Here is an 18,779-nt window from a genome sequence, read left to right as displayed (position 1 = left end):
GCCCCCTCTCCCAACCTGTGATTCACTTCTGCTTCCATGGTTCCATCTGCTGCCAAATCCACTCCCAGATATCTAAAACACTTCACTTCCTCCAGTTTTCCTCCATTCAAACTTACCTCCCAGTTGACTTGTCCCTCAACCCTACTGTACCTAACGTATGTGTGTGTGCACATGCATACTAATATCTAATCTAAAAAAAGAAGGGAAAATCTTACTCATCTCTCACTTCAACATAGACATCCCACTGCTAACAAACACAGCTCTGACGAAATATATACACACTGAAATGACCCATCAAGCATGAATACTTCCCTCCTAGCTCATTCTCGAGTGTCGCCCTATCAGATACACACATGTGAAACCACACTCCTCAGACATGATATAGTTACACTTTCTCATGGATGTCACATATTCTTTCAAAACTACAGAAACCAATTCATCATATCTCAAGACTGCATTCCCTCTGTGAAACTAGCTTAAGAAAGACACTGAACACTTATTAGTCTATAGTCCTGTACTCTTGTTTCATATATACACTCAAAGCATCACTACACTTTCTGACCTATGGTCTCAACCTGTGAATGTGGATGATTGTCTAAGTGTTGCAGGAACCCTGAAAAAGATTGAAGGGGCTCTTGGGGTCAGAAGTGAATATCTATGTTATTATTAAGTAACCTCTGGACCCCTTTTATAGGGCTCTTGCAATATTGAAGCTGCCTTCCACTCAGAAGCAAAAAAGGATTGATTATTTTTTATCTGTAATTTCTGTCTTGTTTTCAGATGCATCTGTTTTATATTGTGTGAAACATGAATTCCTCTTTGTAAATCATGATGTTTGTAGGATATTTGTTAACAAATGATCTGTGTTACATTTCAGGTTTTCATATGTGGTCCATACCCACATTGGATATTTATGACTGTGCGTGGGGAGCTGCGTTTCCATCCAATGAGTGTAGATGGATCTGTTAAGTGTTTTGCTCCCTTCAGGAATGTCAACTGTCAAAATGGCTTCCTCTATTTTAACCGTAAGGTTAGTTATTACTAACTGTGGATGCTTATGTTTTTATACTCAGTTCACATAAGAAGTGTCAAATAAGCTCTGTGCACTTCCACACAGAGGCTTTTGATTGATTGAAGGGATGATAGATGCTGATAAGTCAATTTACAAATCATTGCATATTTGATAGCAACAATTATATGGGTGCAGACACCATGCCAGTTTATTCAGCTTTACATAGCAGTAATAGAATTATTCCTTGATGTTATAACAGGTAACACATTAGTAAAGTGATTTACATAGATTTACAGAGGGTTGATGACTTAACCAATCAGAAGCAGGGCTTTTTTTGACATTTCTCATGTGAACTGTGAATAGCTGACTAAAATCCATATGCTGCTGTCCTCAGATATGTCTTTGTCAAAGAAAGATTCCTTGAATTTAAGCTTGCCTTCATAAAGGTAAGACATCTTGAGGCTGTTTCCACCCAAATCACTCGTATCGCTTAAGAGTGTGGCAGATGACTTCAGCCTCAAATTTTTAATGTTTTTTTGTTTGAGAGGCAGTTTTTGAAGGACTTTACCTTTTAGAAGTGTTATGCAGGGACTCCTTCAATTGTAGTTTGACAGGAGATATGGAAGGGGAGTTGGGGAGTCTACAGCAAATGCTATGACTGCATGCTTGTTGGTTAGGGAGGAAACCTGTAAGATTATTGCTCCTGACACAATGTTCATAATGATAAAGAATACTTGAAGGTGGGTTGAAAGACTTTCTGGTTGAAATAGGGTTATGGATAAGATTCCTTTAAGCTCGGAACACTTACAAGACTAAACATTTTAAGGTACAGTAATAGGATATTTGACTAGTTGAGTGTGATACAGTTATTGTTGTTGATTAAAAATTTTTTTTTGCTAGTTTACAAGCAAAGTTTAAGGTACAGAATTTTGTGGAGGATGAAAGCTGTTACTCTGGTTTGTAATTGGAAAGTATTATGGTAAAGTACCATGATATGAACAGGAAAGCAGCCAGAGATGCCTCATTTGTCATCATTGCAGGTACAGACAGTGTTCTTAAACTTCCTCCCTTCACACAATTTTCCAAACTTAGCAAATTTTGCAGTTTCTCACTTGAAGCTGCCATCAATGCTGCGTCCTTATCGAGTAACAACAACTGACTCATCTCTGAAGCCCCTTCACCCACTACAAACCAGACATCCCCTCCCCAAAGACTCGCATTTACCTCTCTCACCGTCCCATCTCTAAACATAGTAAACATCCATGGTGAAATAACACACCCTCTGCTACAGACTACCTTTCACCTGGAACCACTCCTTTCTCCTCTCATCCTATTCTCACACATTCCTCACACTCTTGATAAAAACCTTACTGTTTCTAGTATATTTTTAAGACCTTCCACATGGTATATCTGTCATCCCTCTCAAATGCTTTCTCTAGGTAGATCCATGAATGCCACATACAAATCCTTCTGTTTCTGTAATATTTCTCACACATTCGTAAAAGGAAACACCTGATCCACACATCCTGTATCATGCCTAAAACTACATAATTGCTCCCCAATCTGATGTTGTGTACATGCCTTCACCTTTTCAATTACCAATTTGCCACACAGCTTACCAGGTACACTCAGCAAACTTATACATTTGTAGTTTGAACACTCACTTTTTTCCATTATTCCTTTATCCAGTGGCTCTATACATGCATTCTGCAAATTCTCAGGCACCTTACCATAATCCATGAATACATTGAAAATGTTAACCAGTCAGCAACACAGTCACCCCTGTTCTTAAGAAATTGAGCTGTAGTACCATCCACTCTTGTTGCTTTGCCACATTTCATCTTTTGCAAGGCATTCACCATTTCTTCTCTCTACACCAAACCTCTTTCCATGTCTCTCTCACATTGCATACCTCCCCTTCTTCAAATGCCCTACATCTGCCACCCTGTCATCAAACACATTCAGTACTTACTCCATCTCTTCATCTCATCACTACCTGATGCCACTTCCATATTTGCCCCCTTTATTTGTATTCTCCTTTTGCTTTGTAATCAGTTTTCAGGGGTAGCCTTGAGAAGTCAGTTATCCCCCCAGAAATTATATTATGATTTAACCTTTTCAGTATCAACAGTTGTGTATTTTGGATCTGGCAATAAAGTCCCTTGAAATCCATACTAGATACAGAAAAAGGACAATTTACCTAAAAAAGAATGCACCAAATTTGTGAATAAGTGGTCTTCCATAAATGAATGGTAAATTCAATCATATAAGATAATAAAGAGCTAAAAATCATTATTTATAGTATAGAAATAGATTTGAGTAACAGTGTGCTTGATATGGTATCAGTATAGGATCTTGGAAAAGTGACAGTTGTTTGGCAAAAAATAAAAGATGTAATTTTGCTATGGTGTTTATTTTTTAATTTCTACTTCAGAGTAAGTTATGATAATGGTAATACAAAATACAGTATTATGTACACTTAGAATTATATACATCAGAATTTAATGAAAAAAATATTGCTGATATCCTAAATCTAAAAACTGATATTTGTAGCTAAGTAGCAGATCTTTTATATCTGTCAAATGCTGTGTAAATCTAGGACATTGTCGGTCTAATGTCATTTGCGAACAGGAATTGTTGCATCTGTTGATGGAAGTATATCAGTTTTTCTATCTCCTTATCTCCTGGTTGTACCTCTGAGGCAATGTAATCATTATTCAAAATCAGGTGTTTCCATCTTATCACCTGGATGCACCTCTGAGGCATTGTAATCAGTATTCCTGAATGTCCTCAAACACACTTACATTCTCAGACACTGCCAAAATGTATTATATTTCTGCATTAGTTACAGCTCTCTGCTTCTTGCTACTCATGTTAGCTATGGGAAAAATGGAACATTTTGGAAATCATAACCATGAACATAAAAACACTGTTTACCTGCTGATTCTATGACCTCTTCTGTATTAGCATAAAGGAGAAAATAAAGCACAGTAGTTACATATTACAGTAGTTAATAGATAGTGAACTAATAAGTTACTAACATCATGATCAAAACACTCAAGTTAATCTATACGGGAATTACATGATTACTTTGCTGTGTAATCATTCAGCTGATTGATTGTAAATAGCACAACATATTGTACTGCTTACCAAAGGGAGCCCTCCAAAACTTCTTGCATACAAGAGGATATGAACGGATATCACAGGGTAACAGAACATCTGTAACTTTCCTAGAAATATGCTTAAACATTGTACATATAAATTCTGAATGAAGGAACACAAGTGTAAAATCTATAAGCTCTAGCATATACAGATACTTTGATATTGAATATAACTGTAAGGCATAACAAATTTCATTCTTAAATGAATAAATAAAATCATCCTTAAAACATGGAGAAGTTGAGAGCAATTTATGCTTGTGGGCTGTATGTTTACATTCACATATATCTGTACTCCCAGATAGCAACATTTTTGAATTATTAGTGCTCATCTTGAGTAACCTCAAACTTTATGGTACAACTCGTTGAAAATACATATTTTTCTTATGTAGTGACATTTTGGTTACATGCTATAGAGGGAAATAAAAGACCCGTCATTTACAGGTGATTTATGCAGCAAAGTGTAGGAAAAATGAAGTGTTAGATTACCTTCTAGAAGTTGCAGAAAGTACACAGAAAATTGTGATATTACCTTTCTAATTGCTTGGCATTGTGCTAAATGAGTGCCTGGTAGGGGTATGAATGGTGTGTTGGACAGTTCCTGATATGAGAGAAAGACTTGGAAATGATGATTCTCTCTCTTGAGCTTCTTTTATTTGATACATAGTAAGTGGGAAATATTATGATTGTATTGGGAAATATTACATCTATCTCTAAAATTCATTGAGGAAGATTTGCCTGGGAGTTTGTTAATGATACTGAAGGATTTGCCTCTCTATATTGAAAATTCTGGTCTTAGTACATAATTTGATGATTGATAACATGAAGATTTATTGTTATTATTATTATTATTATTATTATTATTATTATTATTATTATTATTTATCCCTGGGGATAGGGGAGAAAGAATACTTCCCACGTATTCCCTGCTTGTCGTAGAAGGCGACTAAAAGGGAAGGGAGCGGGGGGCTGGAAATCCTCCCCTCTCGTTTTTTTTTTTAATTTTCCAAAAGGAGGAACAGAGAAGGGGGCCAGGTGAGGATATTCCCTCAAAGGCCCAGTCCTCTGTTCTTAACGCTACTTCGCTATCGCGGGAAATGGCGAATATTATAAAAAAAAAATTTTTTTTTTTTTTTTTTTTTTTTTTTTATACTTTGTCGCTGTCTCCCGCGTTTGCGAGGTAGCGCAAGGAAACAGACGAAAGAAATGGCCCAACCCCCCCCATACACATGTACATACACACGTCCACACACGCAATATACATACCTACACAGCTTTCCATGGTTTACCCCAGACGCTTCACATGCCTTGATTCAATCCACTGACAGCACGTCAACCCCTGTATACCACATCGCTCCAATTCACTCTATTCCTTGCCCTCCTTTCACCCTCCTGCATGTTCAGGCCCCGATCACACAAAATCCTTTTCACTCCATCTTTCCACCTCCAATTTGGTCTCCCTCTTCTCCTCGTTCCCTCCACCTCCGACACATATATCCTCTTGGTCAATCTTTCCTCACTCATTCTCTCCATGTGCCCAAACCACTTCAAAACACCCTCTTCTGCTCTCTCAACCACGCTCTTTTTATTTCCACACATCCCTCTTACCCTTACGTTACTTACTCGATCAAACCACCTCACACCACACATTGTCCTCAAACATCTCATTTCCAGCACATCCATCCTCCTGCGCACAACTCTATCCATAGCCCACGCCTCGCAACCATACAACATTGTTGGAACCACTATTCCTTCAAACATACCCATTTTTGCTTTCCGGGATAATGTTCTCGACTTCCACACATTTTTCAAGGCTCCCAAAATTTTCGCCCCCTCCCCCACCCTATGATCCACTTCCGCTTCCATGGTTCCATCCGCTGACAGATCCACTCCCAGATATCTAAAACACTTCACTTCCTCCAGCCTCTCACCATTCAAACTCACCTCCCAATTGACTTGACCCTCAACCCTACTGTACCTAATAACCTTGCTCTTATTGACATTCACTCTTAGCTTTCTTCTTCCACACACTTTACCAAAACTCCGTCACCAGCTTCTGCAGTTTCTCACATGAATCCGCCACCAGCGCTGTATCATCAGCGAACAACAACTGACTCACTTCCCAAGCTCTCTCATCCCCAACAGACTTCATACTTGCCCCTCTTTCCAAAACTCTTGCATTTACCTCCCTAACAACCCCATCCATAAACAAATTAAACAACCATGGAGACATCACACACCCCTGCCGCAAACCTACATTCACTGAGAACCAATCACTTTCCTCTCTTCCTACACGTACACATGCCTTACATCCTCGATAAAAACTTTTCACTGCTTCTAACAACTTGCCTCCCGCACCATATATTCTTAATACCTTCCACAGAGCATCTCTATCAACTCTATCATATGCCTTCTCCAGATCCATAAATGCTACATACAAATCCATTTGCTTTTCTAAGTATTTCTCACATACATTCTTCAAAGCAAACACCTGATCCACACATCCTCTACCACTTCTGAAACCACACTGCTCTTCCCCAATCTGATGCTCTGTACATGCCTTCACCCTCTCAATCAATACCCTCCCATATAATTTACCAGGAATACTCAACAAACTTATACCTCTGTAATTTGAGCACTCACTCTTATCCCCTTTGCCTTTGTACAATGGCACTATGCAAGCATTCCGCCAATCCTCAGGCACCTCACCATGAGTCATACATACATTAAATAACCTTACCAACCAGTCAACAATACAGTCACCCCCTTTTTTAATAAATTCCACTGCAATACCATCCAAACCTGCTGCCTTGCCGGCTTTCATCTTCCGCAAAGCTTTTACTACCTCTTCTCTGTTTACCAAATCATTTTCCCTAACCCTCTCACTTTGCACACCACCTCGACCCAAACACCCTATATCTGCCACTCTGTCATCAGACACATTCAACAAACCTTCAAAATACTCATTCCATCTCCTTCTCACATCACCACTACTTGTTATCACCTCCCCATTTACGCCCTTTACTGAAGTTCCCATTTGCTCCCTTGTCTTACGCACCCTATTTACCTCCTTCCAGAACATCTTTTTATTCTCCCTAAAATTTACTGATAGTCTCTCACCCCAACTCTCATTTGCCCTTTTTTTCACCTCTTGCACCTTTCTCTTGACCTCCTGTCTCTTTCTTTTATACTTCTCCCACTCAATTGCATTTTTTCCCTGCAAAAATCGTCCAAATGCCTCTCTCTTCTCTTTCACTAATACTCTTACTTCTTCATCCCACCACTCACTACCCTTTCTAAACAGCCCACCTCCCACTCTTCTCATGCCACAAGCATCTTTTGCGCAATCCATCACTGATTCCCTAAATACATCCCATTCCTCCCCCACTCCCCTTACTTCCATTGTTCTCACCTTTTTCCATTCTGTACACAGTCTCTCCTGATACTTCTTCACACAGGTCTCCTTCCCAAGCTCACTTACTCTCACCACCTTCTTCACCCCAACATTCACTCTTCTTTTCTGAAAACCCATACTAATCTTCACCTTAGCCTCCACAAGATAATGATCAGACATCCCTCCAGTTGCACCTCTCAGCACATTGACATCCAAAAGTCTCTCTTTCGCACGCCTGTCCATTAACACGTAATCCAATAACGCTCTCTGGCCATCTCTCCTACTTACATAAGTATACTTATGTATATCTCGCTTTTTAAACCAGGTATTCCCAATCATCAGTCCTTTTTCAGCACATAAATCTACAAGCTCTTCACCATTTCCATTTACAACACTGAACACCCCATGCATACCAATTATTCCCTCAACTGCCACATTACTCACCTTTGCATTCAAATCACCCATCACTATAACCCGGTCTCGTGCATCAAAACCGCTAACACACTCATTTAGCTGCTCCCAAAAAAAATATTATTATTATTATTATTATGCTTTGTTGCTGTCTCCTGCATTAGTGAGGTAGCACAAGGAAACAGACAAAAGAATTGCCCAACCAACCCGCATACACATGTATATACATATACGTCCACACATGCACATGTACATACCTATCCATTTCAATGTATGTATATATATATATATATATATATATATATATATATATATATATATATATATATATATATATATATATATATATATATATATATTTTTTATATTATTGTTATACTTTGTCACTGTCTCCTGCGTTTGCGAGGTAGCGCAAGGAAACAGACGAAAGAAATGGCCCAACCCCCCCCCCATACACATGTAAATACATACGTCCACACACGCAAATATACATACCTACACAGCTTTCCATGGTTTACCCCAGACGCTTCACATGCCTTGATTCAATCCACTGACAGCACGTCAACCCCGGTATACCACATCGCTCCAATTCACTCTATTCCTTGCCCTCCTTTCACCCTCCTGCATGTTCAGGCCCCGATCACACAAAATCTTTTTCACTCCATCTTTCCACCTCCAATTTGGTCTCCCTCTTCTCCTCGTTCCCTCCACCTCCGACACATATATCCTCTTGGTCAATCTTTCCTCACTCATCCTCTCCATGTGCCCAAACCACTTCAAAACACCCTCTTCTGCTCTCTCAACCACGCTCTTTTTATTTCCACACATCTCTCTTACCCTTACGTTACTCACTCGATCAAACCACCTCACACCACACATTGTCCTCAAACATCTCATTTCCAGCACATCCATCCTCCTGCGCACAACTCTATCCATAGCCCACGCCTCGCAACCATACAACATTGTTGGAACCACTATTCCTTCAAACATACCCATTTTTGCTTTCCGAGATAATGTTCTCGACTTCCACACATTCTTCAAGGCCCCCAGAATTTTCGCCCCCTCCCCCACCCTATGATCCACTTCCGCTTCCATGGTTCCATCCGCTGCCAGATCCACTCCCAGATATCTAAAACACTTCACTTCCTCCAGTTTACATATATAATAGATATATATATATATATTTATTTTTTTTTATTATACTTTGTCGCTGTCTCCCGCGTTTGCGAGGTAGCGCAAGGAAACAGACGAAAGGAATGGCCCAAACCCCCCCATACACATGTAAATACATACGTCCACACACGCAAATATACATACCTACACAGCTTTCCATGGTTTACCCCAGACGCTTCACATGCCTTGATTCAATCCACTGACAGCACGTCAACCCCAGTATACCACATCGCTCCAATTCACTCTATTCCTTGCCCTCCTTTCACCCTCCTGCATGTTCAGGCCCCGATCACACAAAATCTTTTTCACTCCATCTTTCCACCTCCAATTTGGTCTCCCTCTTCTCCTCGTTCCCTCCACCTCCGACACATATATCCTCTTGGTCAATCTTTCCTCACTCATCCTCTCCATGTGCCCAAACCACTTCAAAACACCCTCTTCTGCTCTCTCAACCACGCTCTTTTTATTTCCACACATCTCTCTTACCCTTACGTTACTCACTCGATCAAACCACCTCACACCACACATTGTCCTCAAACATCTCATTTCCAGCACATCCATCCTCCTGCGCACAACTCTATCCATAGCCCACGCCTCGCAACCATACAACATTGTTGGAACCACTATTCCTTCAAACATACCCATTTTTGCTTTCCGAGATAATGTTCTCGACTTCCACACATTCTTCAAGGCCCCCAGAATTTTCGCCCCCTCCCCCACCCTATGATCCACTTCCGCTTCCATGGTTCCATCCGCTGCCAGATCCACTCCCAGATATCTAAAACACTTCACTTCCTCCAGTTTTTCTCCATTCAAACTCACCTCCCAATTGACTTGACCCTCACCCCTACTGTACCTAATAACCTTGCTCTTATTCACATTTACTCTTAACTTTCTTCTTCCACACACTTTACCAAACTCAGTCACCAGCTTCTGCAGTTTCTCACATGAATCAGCCACCAGCGCTGTATCATCAGCGAACAACAACTGACTCACTTCCCAAGCTCTCTCATCCCCAACAGACTTCATACTTGCCCCTCTTTCCAAAACTCTTGCATTTACCTCCCTAACAACCCCATCCATAAACAAATTAAACTTCCATGGAGACATCACACACCCCTGCCGCAAACCTACATTCACTGAGAACCAATCCTCCCCTCTCTCTCTCTTTTTTTTTTTTTTTTTTTTTTTTTTTTTTTTTTCCCCAAAAAGAAGGAACAGAGAAGAGGTCCAGGTGAGGATATTCCCTCAAAGGCCCAGTCCTCTGTTCTTAACGCTACCTCGCTATCGCGGGAAATAACGAATAGTATGAAAAAAAAAAAAATATATATATATATATATATGGAAGGTATTAAGAATATATGGTGTGGGAGGCAAGTTGTTAGAAGCAGTGAAAAGTTTTTATCGAGGATGTAAGGCATGTGTACGTGTAGGAAGAGAGGAAAGTGATTGGTTCTCAGTGAATGTAGGTTTGCGGCAGGGGTGTGTGATGTCTCCATGGTTTAATTTGTTTATGGATGGGGTTGTAAGGGAGGTAAATGCAAGAGTCCTGGAAAGAGGGGCAAGTATGAAGTCTGTTGGGGATGAGAGAGCTTGGGAAGTGAGTCAGTTGTTGTTCGCTGATGATACAGCGCTGGTGGCTGATTCATGTGAGAAACTGCAGAAGCTGGTGACTGAGTTTGGTAAAGTGTGTGGAAGAAGAAAGTTGAGAGTAAATGTGAATAAGAGCAAGGTTATTAGGTACAGTAGGGGTGAGGGTCAAGTCAATTGGGAGGTGAGTTTGAATGGAGAAAAACTGGAGGAAGTGAAGTGTTTTAGATATCTGGGAGTGGATCTGTCAGCGGATGGAACCATGGAAGCGGAAGTGGATCATAGGGTGGGGGAGGGGGCGAAAATTTTGGGAGCCTTGAAAAATGTGTGGAAGTCGAGAACATTATCTCGGAAAGCAAAAATGGGTATGTTTGAGGGAATAGTGGTTCCAACAATGTTGTATGGTTGCGAGGCGTGGGCTATGGATAGAGATGTGCGCAGGAGGATGGATGTGCTGGAAATGAGATGTTTGAGGACAATGTGTGGTGTGAGGTGGTTTGATCGAGTAAGTAACGTAAGGGTAAGAGAGATGTGTGGAAATAAAAAGAGCGTGGTTGAGAGAGCAGAAGAGGGTGTTTTGAAATGGTTTGGGCACATGGAGAGAATGAGTGAGGAGAGATTGACCAAGAGGATATATGTGTCGGAGGTGGAGGGAACGAGGAGAAGAGGGAGACCGGTCTAAATTGGAGGTGGAAAGATGGAGTGAAAAAGATTTTGTGTGATCGGGGCCTGAACATGCAGGAGGGTGAAAGGAGGGCAAGAAATAGAGTGAATTGGAGTCATGTGGTATACAGGGGTTGACGTGCTGTCAGTGGATTGAAGCAAGGCATGTGAAGCGTCTGGGGTAAACCATGGAAAGCTGTGTAGGTATGTATATTTGCGTGTGTGGACGTGTGTATGTACATGTGTATGGGGGGGGGGGTTGGGCCATTTCTTTCGTCTGTTTCCTTGCGCTACCCCGCAAACGCGGGAGACAGCGACAAAGTATTAAAAAAAAAAAAAAAAAAAATATATATATATATATATATATATATATATATATATATATATATATATATATATATATATATATATATTTGATTTGAATGCAAAGGTGAGTAATGTGGCAGTTGAGGGAATAATTGGTATACATGGGGTGTTCAGTGTTGGAAATGGTGAAGAGCTTGTAGATTATGTGCTGAAAAAGGACTGATGATTGGGAATACCTAGTTTAAAAAGCGAGATATACATAAGTATACTTATGTAAGTAGGAGAGATGGCCAGAGAGCGTTATTGGATTACGTGTTAATTGACAGGCGTGCGAAAGAGAGACTTTTGGATGTTAATGTGCTGAGAGGTGCAACTGGAGGGATGTCTGATCATTATCTTGTGGAGGCTAAGATGAAGATTTGTATGGGTTTTCAGAAAAGAAGAGTGAATGTTGGGGTGAAGAGGGTGGTGAGAGTAAGTGAGCTTGGGAAGGAGACCTGTGTGAGGAAGTACCAGGAGAGACTGAGTACAGAATGGAAAAAGGTGAGAACAATGGAAGTAAGGGGAATGGGGGAGGAATGGGATGTATTTAGGGAATCAGTGATGGATTGCGCAAAAGATGCTTGTGGCATGAGAAGAGTGGGAGGTGGGTTGATTAGAAAGGGTAGTGAGTGGTGGGATGAAGAAGTAAGAGTATTAGTGAAAGAGAAGAGAGAGGCATTTGGACGATTTTTCAGGGAAAAAATGCAATTGAGTGGGAGATCTATAAAAGAAAGAGACAGGAGGTCAAAAGAAAGGTGCAAGAGGTGAAAAGGAGGGCAAATGAGAGTTGGGGTGAGAGAGTATCATTAAATTTTAGGGAGAATAAAAAGATGTTCTGGAAGGAGGTAAATAAAGTGCGTAAGACAAGGGAGCAAATGGGAACTTCAGTGAAGGGCGCAAATGGGGAGGTGATAACAAGTAGTGGTGATGTGAGAAGGAGATGGAGTGAGTATTTTGAAGGTTTGTTGAATGTGTTTGATGATAGAGTGGCAGATATAGGGTGTTTTGGTCGAGGTGGTGTGCAAAGTGAGAGGGTTAGGGAAAATGTTTTGGTAAACAGAGAAGAGGTAGTGAAAGCTGTGCGGAAGATGAAAGCCGGCAAGGCAGCAGGTTTGGATGGTATTGCAGTGGAATTTATTAAAAAAGGGGGTGACTTTATTGTTGACTGGTTGGTAAGGTTATTTAATGTATGTATGACTCATGGTGAGGTGCCTGAGGATTGGCGGAATGCGTGCATAGTGCCATTGTACAAAGGCAAAGGGGATAAGAGTGAGTGCTCAAATTACAGAGGTATAAGTTTGTTGAGTATTCCTGGTAACTTATATGGGAGGGTATTGATTGAGAGGGTGAAGGCATGTACAGAGCATCAGATTGGGGAAGAGCTGTGTGATTTCAGAAGTGGTAGAGGATGTGTGGATCAGGTGTTTGCTTTGAAGAATGTATGTGAGAAATACTTAGAAAAGCATATGGATTTGTATGTAGCATTTATGGATCTGGAGAAGGCATTTGATAGAGATGCTCTGTGGAAGGTATTAAGAATATATGGTGTGGGAGTAAAGTTGTTAGAAGCAGTGAAAAGTTTTTATCGAGGATGTAAGGCATGTGTACGTGTAAGAAGAGAGGAAAGTGATTGGTTCTCAGTGAATGTAGGTTTGCGGCAGGGGTGTGTGATGTCTCCATGGTTGTTTAATTTGTTTATGGATGGGGTTGTTAGGGAGGTAAATGCAAGAGTTTTGGAAAGAGGGGCAAGTATGAAGTCTGTTGTGGATGAGAGAGCTTGGGAAGTGAGTCAGTTGTTGTTTGCTGATGATACAGCGCTGGTGGCTGATTCATGTGAGAAACTGCAGAAGCTGGTGACTGAGTTTGGTAAAGTGTGTGGAAGAAGAAAGTTAAGAGTAAATGTGAATAAGAGCAAGGTTATTAGGTACAGTAGGGTTGAGGGTCAAGTCAATTGGGAGGTGAGTTTGAATGGAGAAAAACTGGAGGAAGTGAAGTGTTTTAGATATCTGGGAGTGGATCTGGCAGCGGATGGAACCATGGAAGCGGAAGTGGATCATAGGGTGGGGGAGGGGGCGAAAATTCTGGGGGCCTTGAAGAATGTGTGGAAGTCGAGAACATTATCTCGGAAAGCAAAAATGGGTATGTTTGAAGGAATAGTGGTTCCAACAATGTTGTATGGTTGCGAGGCGTGGGCTATAGATAGAGTTGTGCGCAGGAGGATGGATGTGCTGGAAATGAGATGTTTGAGGACTATGTGTGGTGTGAGGTGGTTTGATCAAGTGAGTAACGTAAGGGTAAGAGAGATGTGTGGAAATAAAAAGAGCGTGGTTGAGAGAGCAGAAGAGGGTGTTTTGAAATGGTTTGGGCACATGGAGAGAATGAGTGAGGAAAGACTGACCAAGAGGATATATGTGTCGGAGGTGGAGGGAACGAGGAGACGTGGGAGACCAAATTGAAGGTGGAAAGATGGAGTGAAAAAGATTTTGTGTGATCGGGGCCTGAACATGCAGGAGGGTGAAAGGAGGGCAAGGAATAGAGTGAATTGGATCGATGTGGTATACCGGGGTTGACGTGCTGTCAGTGGATTGAATCAGGGCATGTGAAGCGTCTGGGGTAAACCATGGAAAGCTGTGTAGGTATGTATATTTGCATGTGTGGACGTGTATGTATATACATGTGTATGGGGGTGGGTTGGGCCATTTCTTTCGTCTGTTTCCTTGCGCTACCTCGCAAACGTGGGAGACAGCGACAAAGCAAAAAAGAAAAAATATATATATATATATATATATTTTTTTTTAATTTTTTTTTATTATACTTTGTCGCTGTCTCCCGCGTTTGCGAGGTAGCGCAAGGAAACAGACGAAAGAAATGGCCCAACCCACCCCCATACACATGTATATACATACACGTCCACACATGCAAATATACATACCTACACAGCTTTCCATGGTTTACCCCAGACGCTTCACATGCCCTGATTCAATCCACTGACAGCACGTCAACCCCGGTATACCACATCGATCCAATTCACTCTATTCCTTGCCCTCCTTTCACCCTCCTGCATGTTCAGGCCCCGATCACACAAAATCTTTTTCACTCCATCTTTCCACCTTCAATTTGGTCTCCCACGTCTCCTCGTTCCCTCCACCTCCGACACATATATCCTCTTGGTCAGTCTTTCCTCACTCATTCTCTCCATGTGCCCAAACCATTTCAAAACACCCTCTTCTGCTCTCTCAACCACGCTCTTTTTATTTCCACACATCTCTCTTACCCTTATGTTACTTACTGGATCAAACCACCTCACACCACACATTGTCCTCAAACATCTCATTTCCAGCACATCCATCCTCCTGTGCACAACTCTATCCATAGCCCACGCCTCGCAATCATACAACATTGTTGGAACCACTATTCCTTCAAACATAGCCATTTTTGCTTTCTGAGATAATGTTCTCGACTTCCACACATTCTTCAAGGCTCCCAGGATTTTTGCCCCCTCCCCCACCCTATGATCCACTTCCGCTTCCATGGTTCCATCCGCTGCCAGATCCACTCCCAGATATCTAAAACACTTTACTTCCTCCAGTTTTTCTCCATTCAAACTTACCTCCCAATTGACTTGACCCTCAACCCTACTGTACCTAATAACCTTGCTTATTCGCATTTACTCTTAACTTTCTTCTTTCACACACTTTACCAAACTCAGTCACCAGCTTCTGCAGTTTCTCACATGAATCAGCCACCAGCGCTGTATCATCAGCGAACAACAACTGACTTACTTCCCAAGCTCTCTCATCCCCAACAGACTTCATACTTGCCCCTCTTTCCAAAACTCTTGCATTCACCTCCCTAACAACCCCATCCATAAACAAATTAAACAACCATGGAGACATCACACACCCCTGCCGCAAACCTACATTCACTGAGAACCAATCACTTTCCTCTCTTCCTACACGTACACATGCCTTACATCCTCGATATTTTTTATTTTTTTTTCTTTTATTATACTTTGTCGCTGTCTCCCGCGTTTGCGAGGTAGCGCAAGGAAACAGACGAAAGAAATGGCCCAAACCCCCCCCCATACACATGTATATACATACGTCCACACACGCAAATATACATACCTACACAGCTTTCTATGGTCTACCCCAGACGCTTCACATGCCCTGATTCAATCCACTGACAGCATGTCAACCCTGGTATACCACATCACTCCAATTCACTCTATTCCTTGCCCTCCTTTCACCCTCCTGCATGTTCAGGCCCCGATCACACAAAATCTTTTTCACTCCATCTTTCCACCTCCAATTTGGTCTCCCTCTTCTCCTCGTTCCCTCCACCTCCGACACATATATCCTCTTGGTCAATCTTTCCTCACTCATTCTCTCCATGTGCCCAAACCACTTCAAAACACCCTCTTCTGCTCTCTCAACCACGCTCTTTTTATTTCCACACATCTCTCTTACCCTTACGTTACTCACTCAATCAAACCACCTCACACCACACATTGTCCTCAAACATCTCATTTCCAGCACATCCATCCTCCTGCACACAACTCTATCCATAGCCCACGCCTCGCAACCATACAACATTGTTGGAACCACTATTCCTTCAAACATACCCATTTTTGCTTTCCGAGATAATGTTCTCGACTTCCACACATTCTTCAAGGCCCCTAGAATTTTCGCCCCCTCCCCCACCCTATGATCCACTTCCGCTTCCATGGTTCCATCCGCTGCCAGATCCACTCCTAGATATCTAAAACACTTCACTTCCTCCAGTTTTTCTCCATTCAAACTCACCTCACATCCTCGATATATATATATATATATATATATATATATATATATATATATATATATATATATATATATATATATTTTTTTTTTTGCGTTGTCGCTGTCTCCCGCGTTTGTGAGGTAGCGCAAGGAAACAGACAAAAGAAATGGCCCAACCCACCCCCATACACATGTATATACATACACGTCCACACATGCAAATATACATACCTACACAGCTTTCCATGGTTTACCCCAGACGCTTCACATGCCCTGATTCAATCCACTGACAGCACGTCAACCCCGGTATACCACATCGATCCAATGCACTCTATTCCTTGCCCTCCTTTCACCCTCCTGCATGTTCAGGCCCCGATCACACAAAAATCTTTTTCACTCCATCTTTCCACCTCCAATTTGGTCTCCCACTTCTCCTCGTTCCCTCCACCTCCGACACATATATCCTCTTGGTCAATCTTTCCTCACTCATTCTCTCCATGTGCCCAAACCATTTCAAAACACCCTCTTCTGCTCTCTCAACCACGCTCTTTTTATTTCCACACATCTCTCTTACCCTTATGTTATTTACTCGATCAAACCACCTCACACCACACATTGTCCTCAAACATCTCATTTCCAGCACATCCATCCTCCTGCGCACATCTCTATCCATAGCCCACGCCTCGCAACCATACAACATTGTTGGAACCACTATTCCTTCAAACATACCCATTTTTGCTTTCCGAGATAATGTTCTCGACTTCCACACATTCTTCAAGGCTCCCAGGATTTTCGCCCCCTCCCCCACCCTATGATTCACTTCCGCTTCCATGGTTCCATCCACTGCCAGATCCACTCCCAGATATCTAAGACACTTTACTTCCTCCAGTTTTTCTCCATTCAAACTTACCTCCCAATTGACTTGTCCCTCAACCCTACTGTATTTAATAACCTTGCTCTTATTCACATTTACTCTCAGCTTTCTTCTTTCACACACTTTACCAAACTCAGTCACCAGCTTCTGCAGTTTCTCACATGAATCAGCCACCAGCGCTGTATCATCAGCAAACATCAACTGACTCACTTCCCAAGCTCTCTCATCCACAACAGACTTCATACTTGCCCCTCTTTCCAAAACTCTTGCATTCACCTCCCTAACAACCCCATCCATAAACAAATTAAACAACCATGGAGACATCACACACCCCTGCCGCAAACCTACATTCACTGAGAACCAATCACTTTCCTCTCTTCCTACACGTACACATGCCTTACATCCTCGATAAAAACTTTTCACTGCTTCTAACAACTTGCCTCCCACACCATATATTCTTAATACCTTCCACAGAGCATCTCTATCAACTCTATCATATGCCTTCTCCAGATCCTTAAATGCTACATACAAATCCATTTGCTTTTCTAAGTATTTCTCACATACATTCTTCAAAGCAAACACCTGATCTACACATCCTCTACCACTTCTGAAACCACACTGCTCTTCCCCAATCTGATGCTCTGTACATGCCTTCACCCTCTCAATCAATACCCTCCCATATGATTTACCAGGAATACTCAACAAACTTATACCTCTGAAATTTGAGCACTCACTCGTATCCCCTTTGCCTTTGTACAATGGCACTATGCACGCATTCCGCCAATCCTCAGGCACCTCACCATGAGTCATACATACATTAGATAACCTCACCAACCAGTCAACAATACAGTCACCCCCTTTTTTAATAAATTCCACTGCAATACCATCCAAACCTGCTGCCTTGCCGGCTTTCATCTTCCGCAAAGCTTTTACTACCTCTTCTCTGTTTACCAAATCATTTTCCCTAACCCTCTCACTTTGCACACCACCTCGACCAAAACACCCTATATCTGCCACTCTATCATCAAACACATTCAACAAACCTTCAAAATACTCACTCCATCTCTTTCTCACATCACCACTACTTGTTATCACCTCCCCATTTGCGCCCTTCACTGAAGTTCCCATTTGCTCCCTTGTCTTACGCACTTTATTTACCTCCTTCCAAAACATCTTTTTATTCTCCCTAAAATTTAATGATACTCTCTCACCCCAACTCTCATTTGCCCTCTTTTTCACCTCTTGCACCTTTCTCTTGACCTCCTATCTCTTTCTTTTATACATCTCCCACTCAATTGCATTTTTTCCCTGCAAAAATCGTCCAAATGCACATACACATACACAGACATATACATATATACACATGTACATAATT

At 41.6% G+C, this 18,779-nt stretch overlaps 1 protein-coding gene across 2 annotated transcripts in view; it reads left to right on the top strand.

The window, feature by feature from the left end:
* Cpsf160 (cleavage and polyadenylation specificity factor subunit 1) overlaps positions 1-18,779 on the top strand; it is a 171,685-nt gene that overhangs the window by 83,101 nt on the left and 69,805 nt on the right. For both annotated transcript variants that reach the window (XM_071693503.1, XM_071693505.1), the window contains one exon: positions 878-1,030. In XM_071693503.1, the coding sequence (XP_071549604.1) occupies positions 878-1,030 (153 nt within the window). The remainder of the gene's footprint in view (positions 1-877; positions 1,031-18,779) is intronic.

Source organism: Panulirus ornatus, chromosome 55 (assembly GCF_036320965.1).
Source record: "Panulirus ornatus isolate Po-2019 chromosome 55, ASM3632096v1, whole genome shotgun sequence".
Taxonomy (NCBI): domain Eukaryota; kingdom Metazoa; phylum Arthropoda; class Malacostraca; order Decapoda; family Palinuridae; genus Panulirus; species Panulirus ornatus.
The sequence above is the reverse complement of the archived record's forward strand: the minus strand, read 5'-3'. Positions and strand labels throughout refer to the sequence as shown.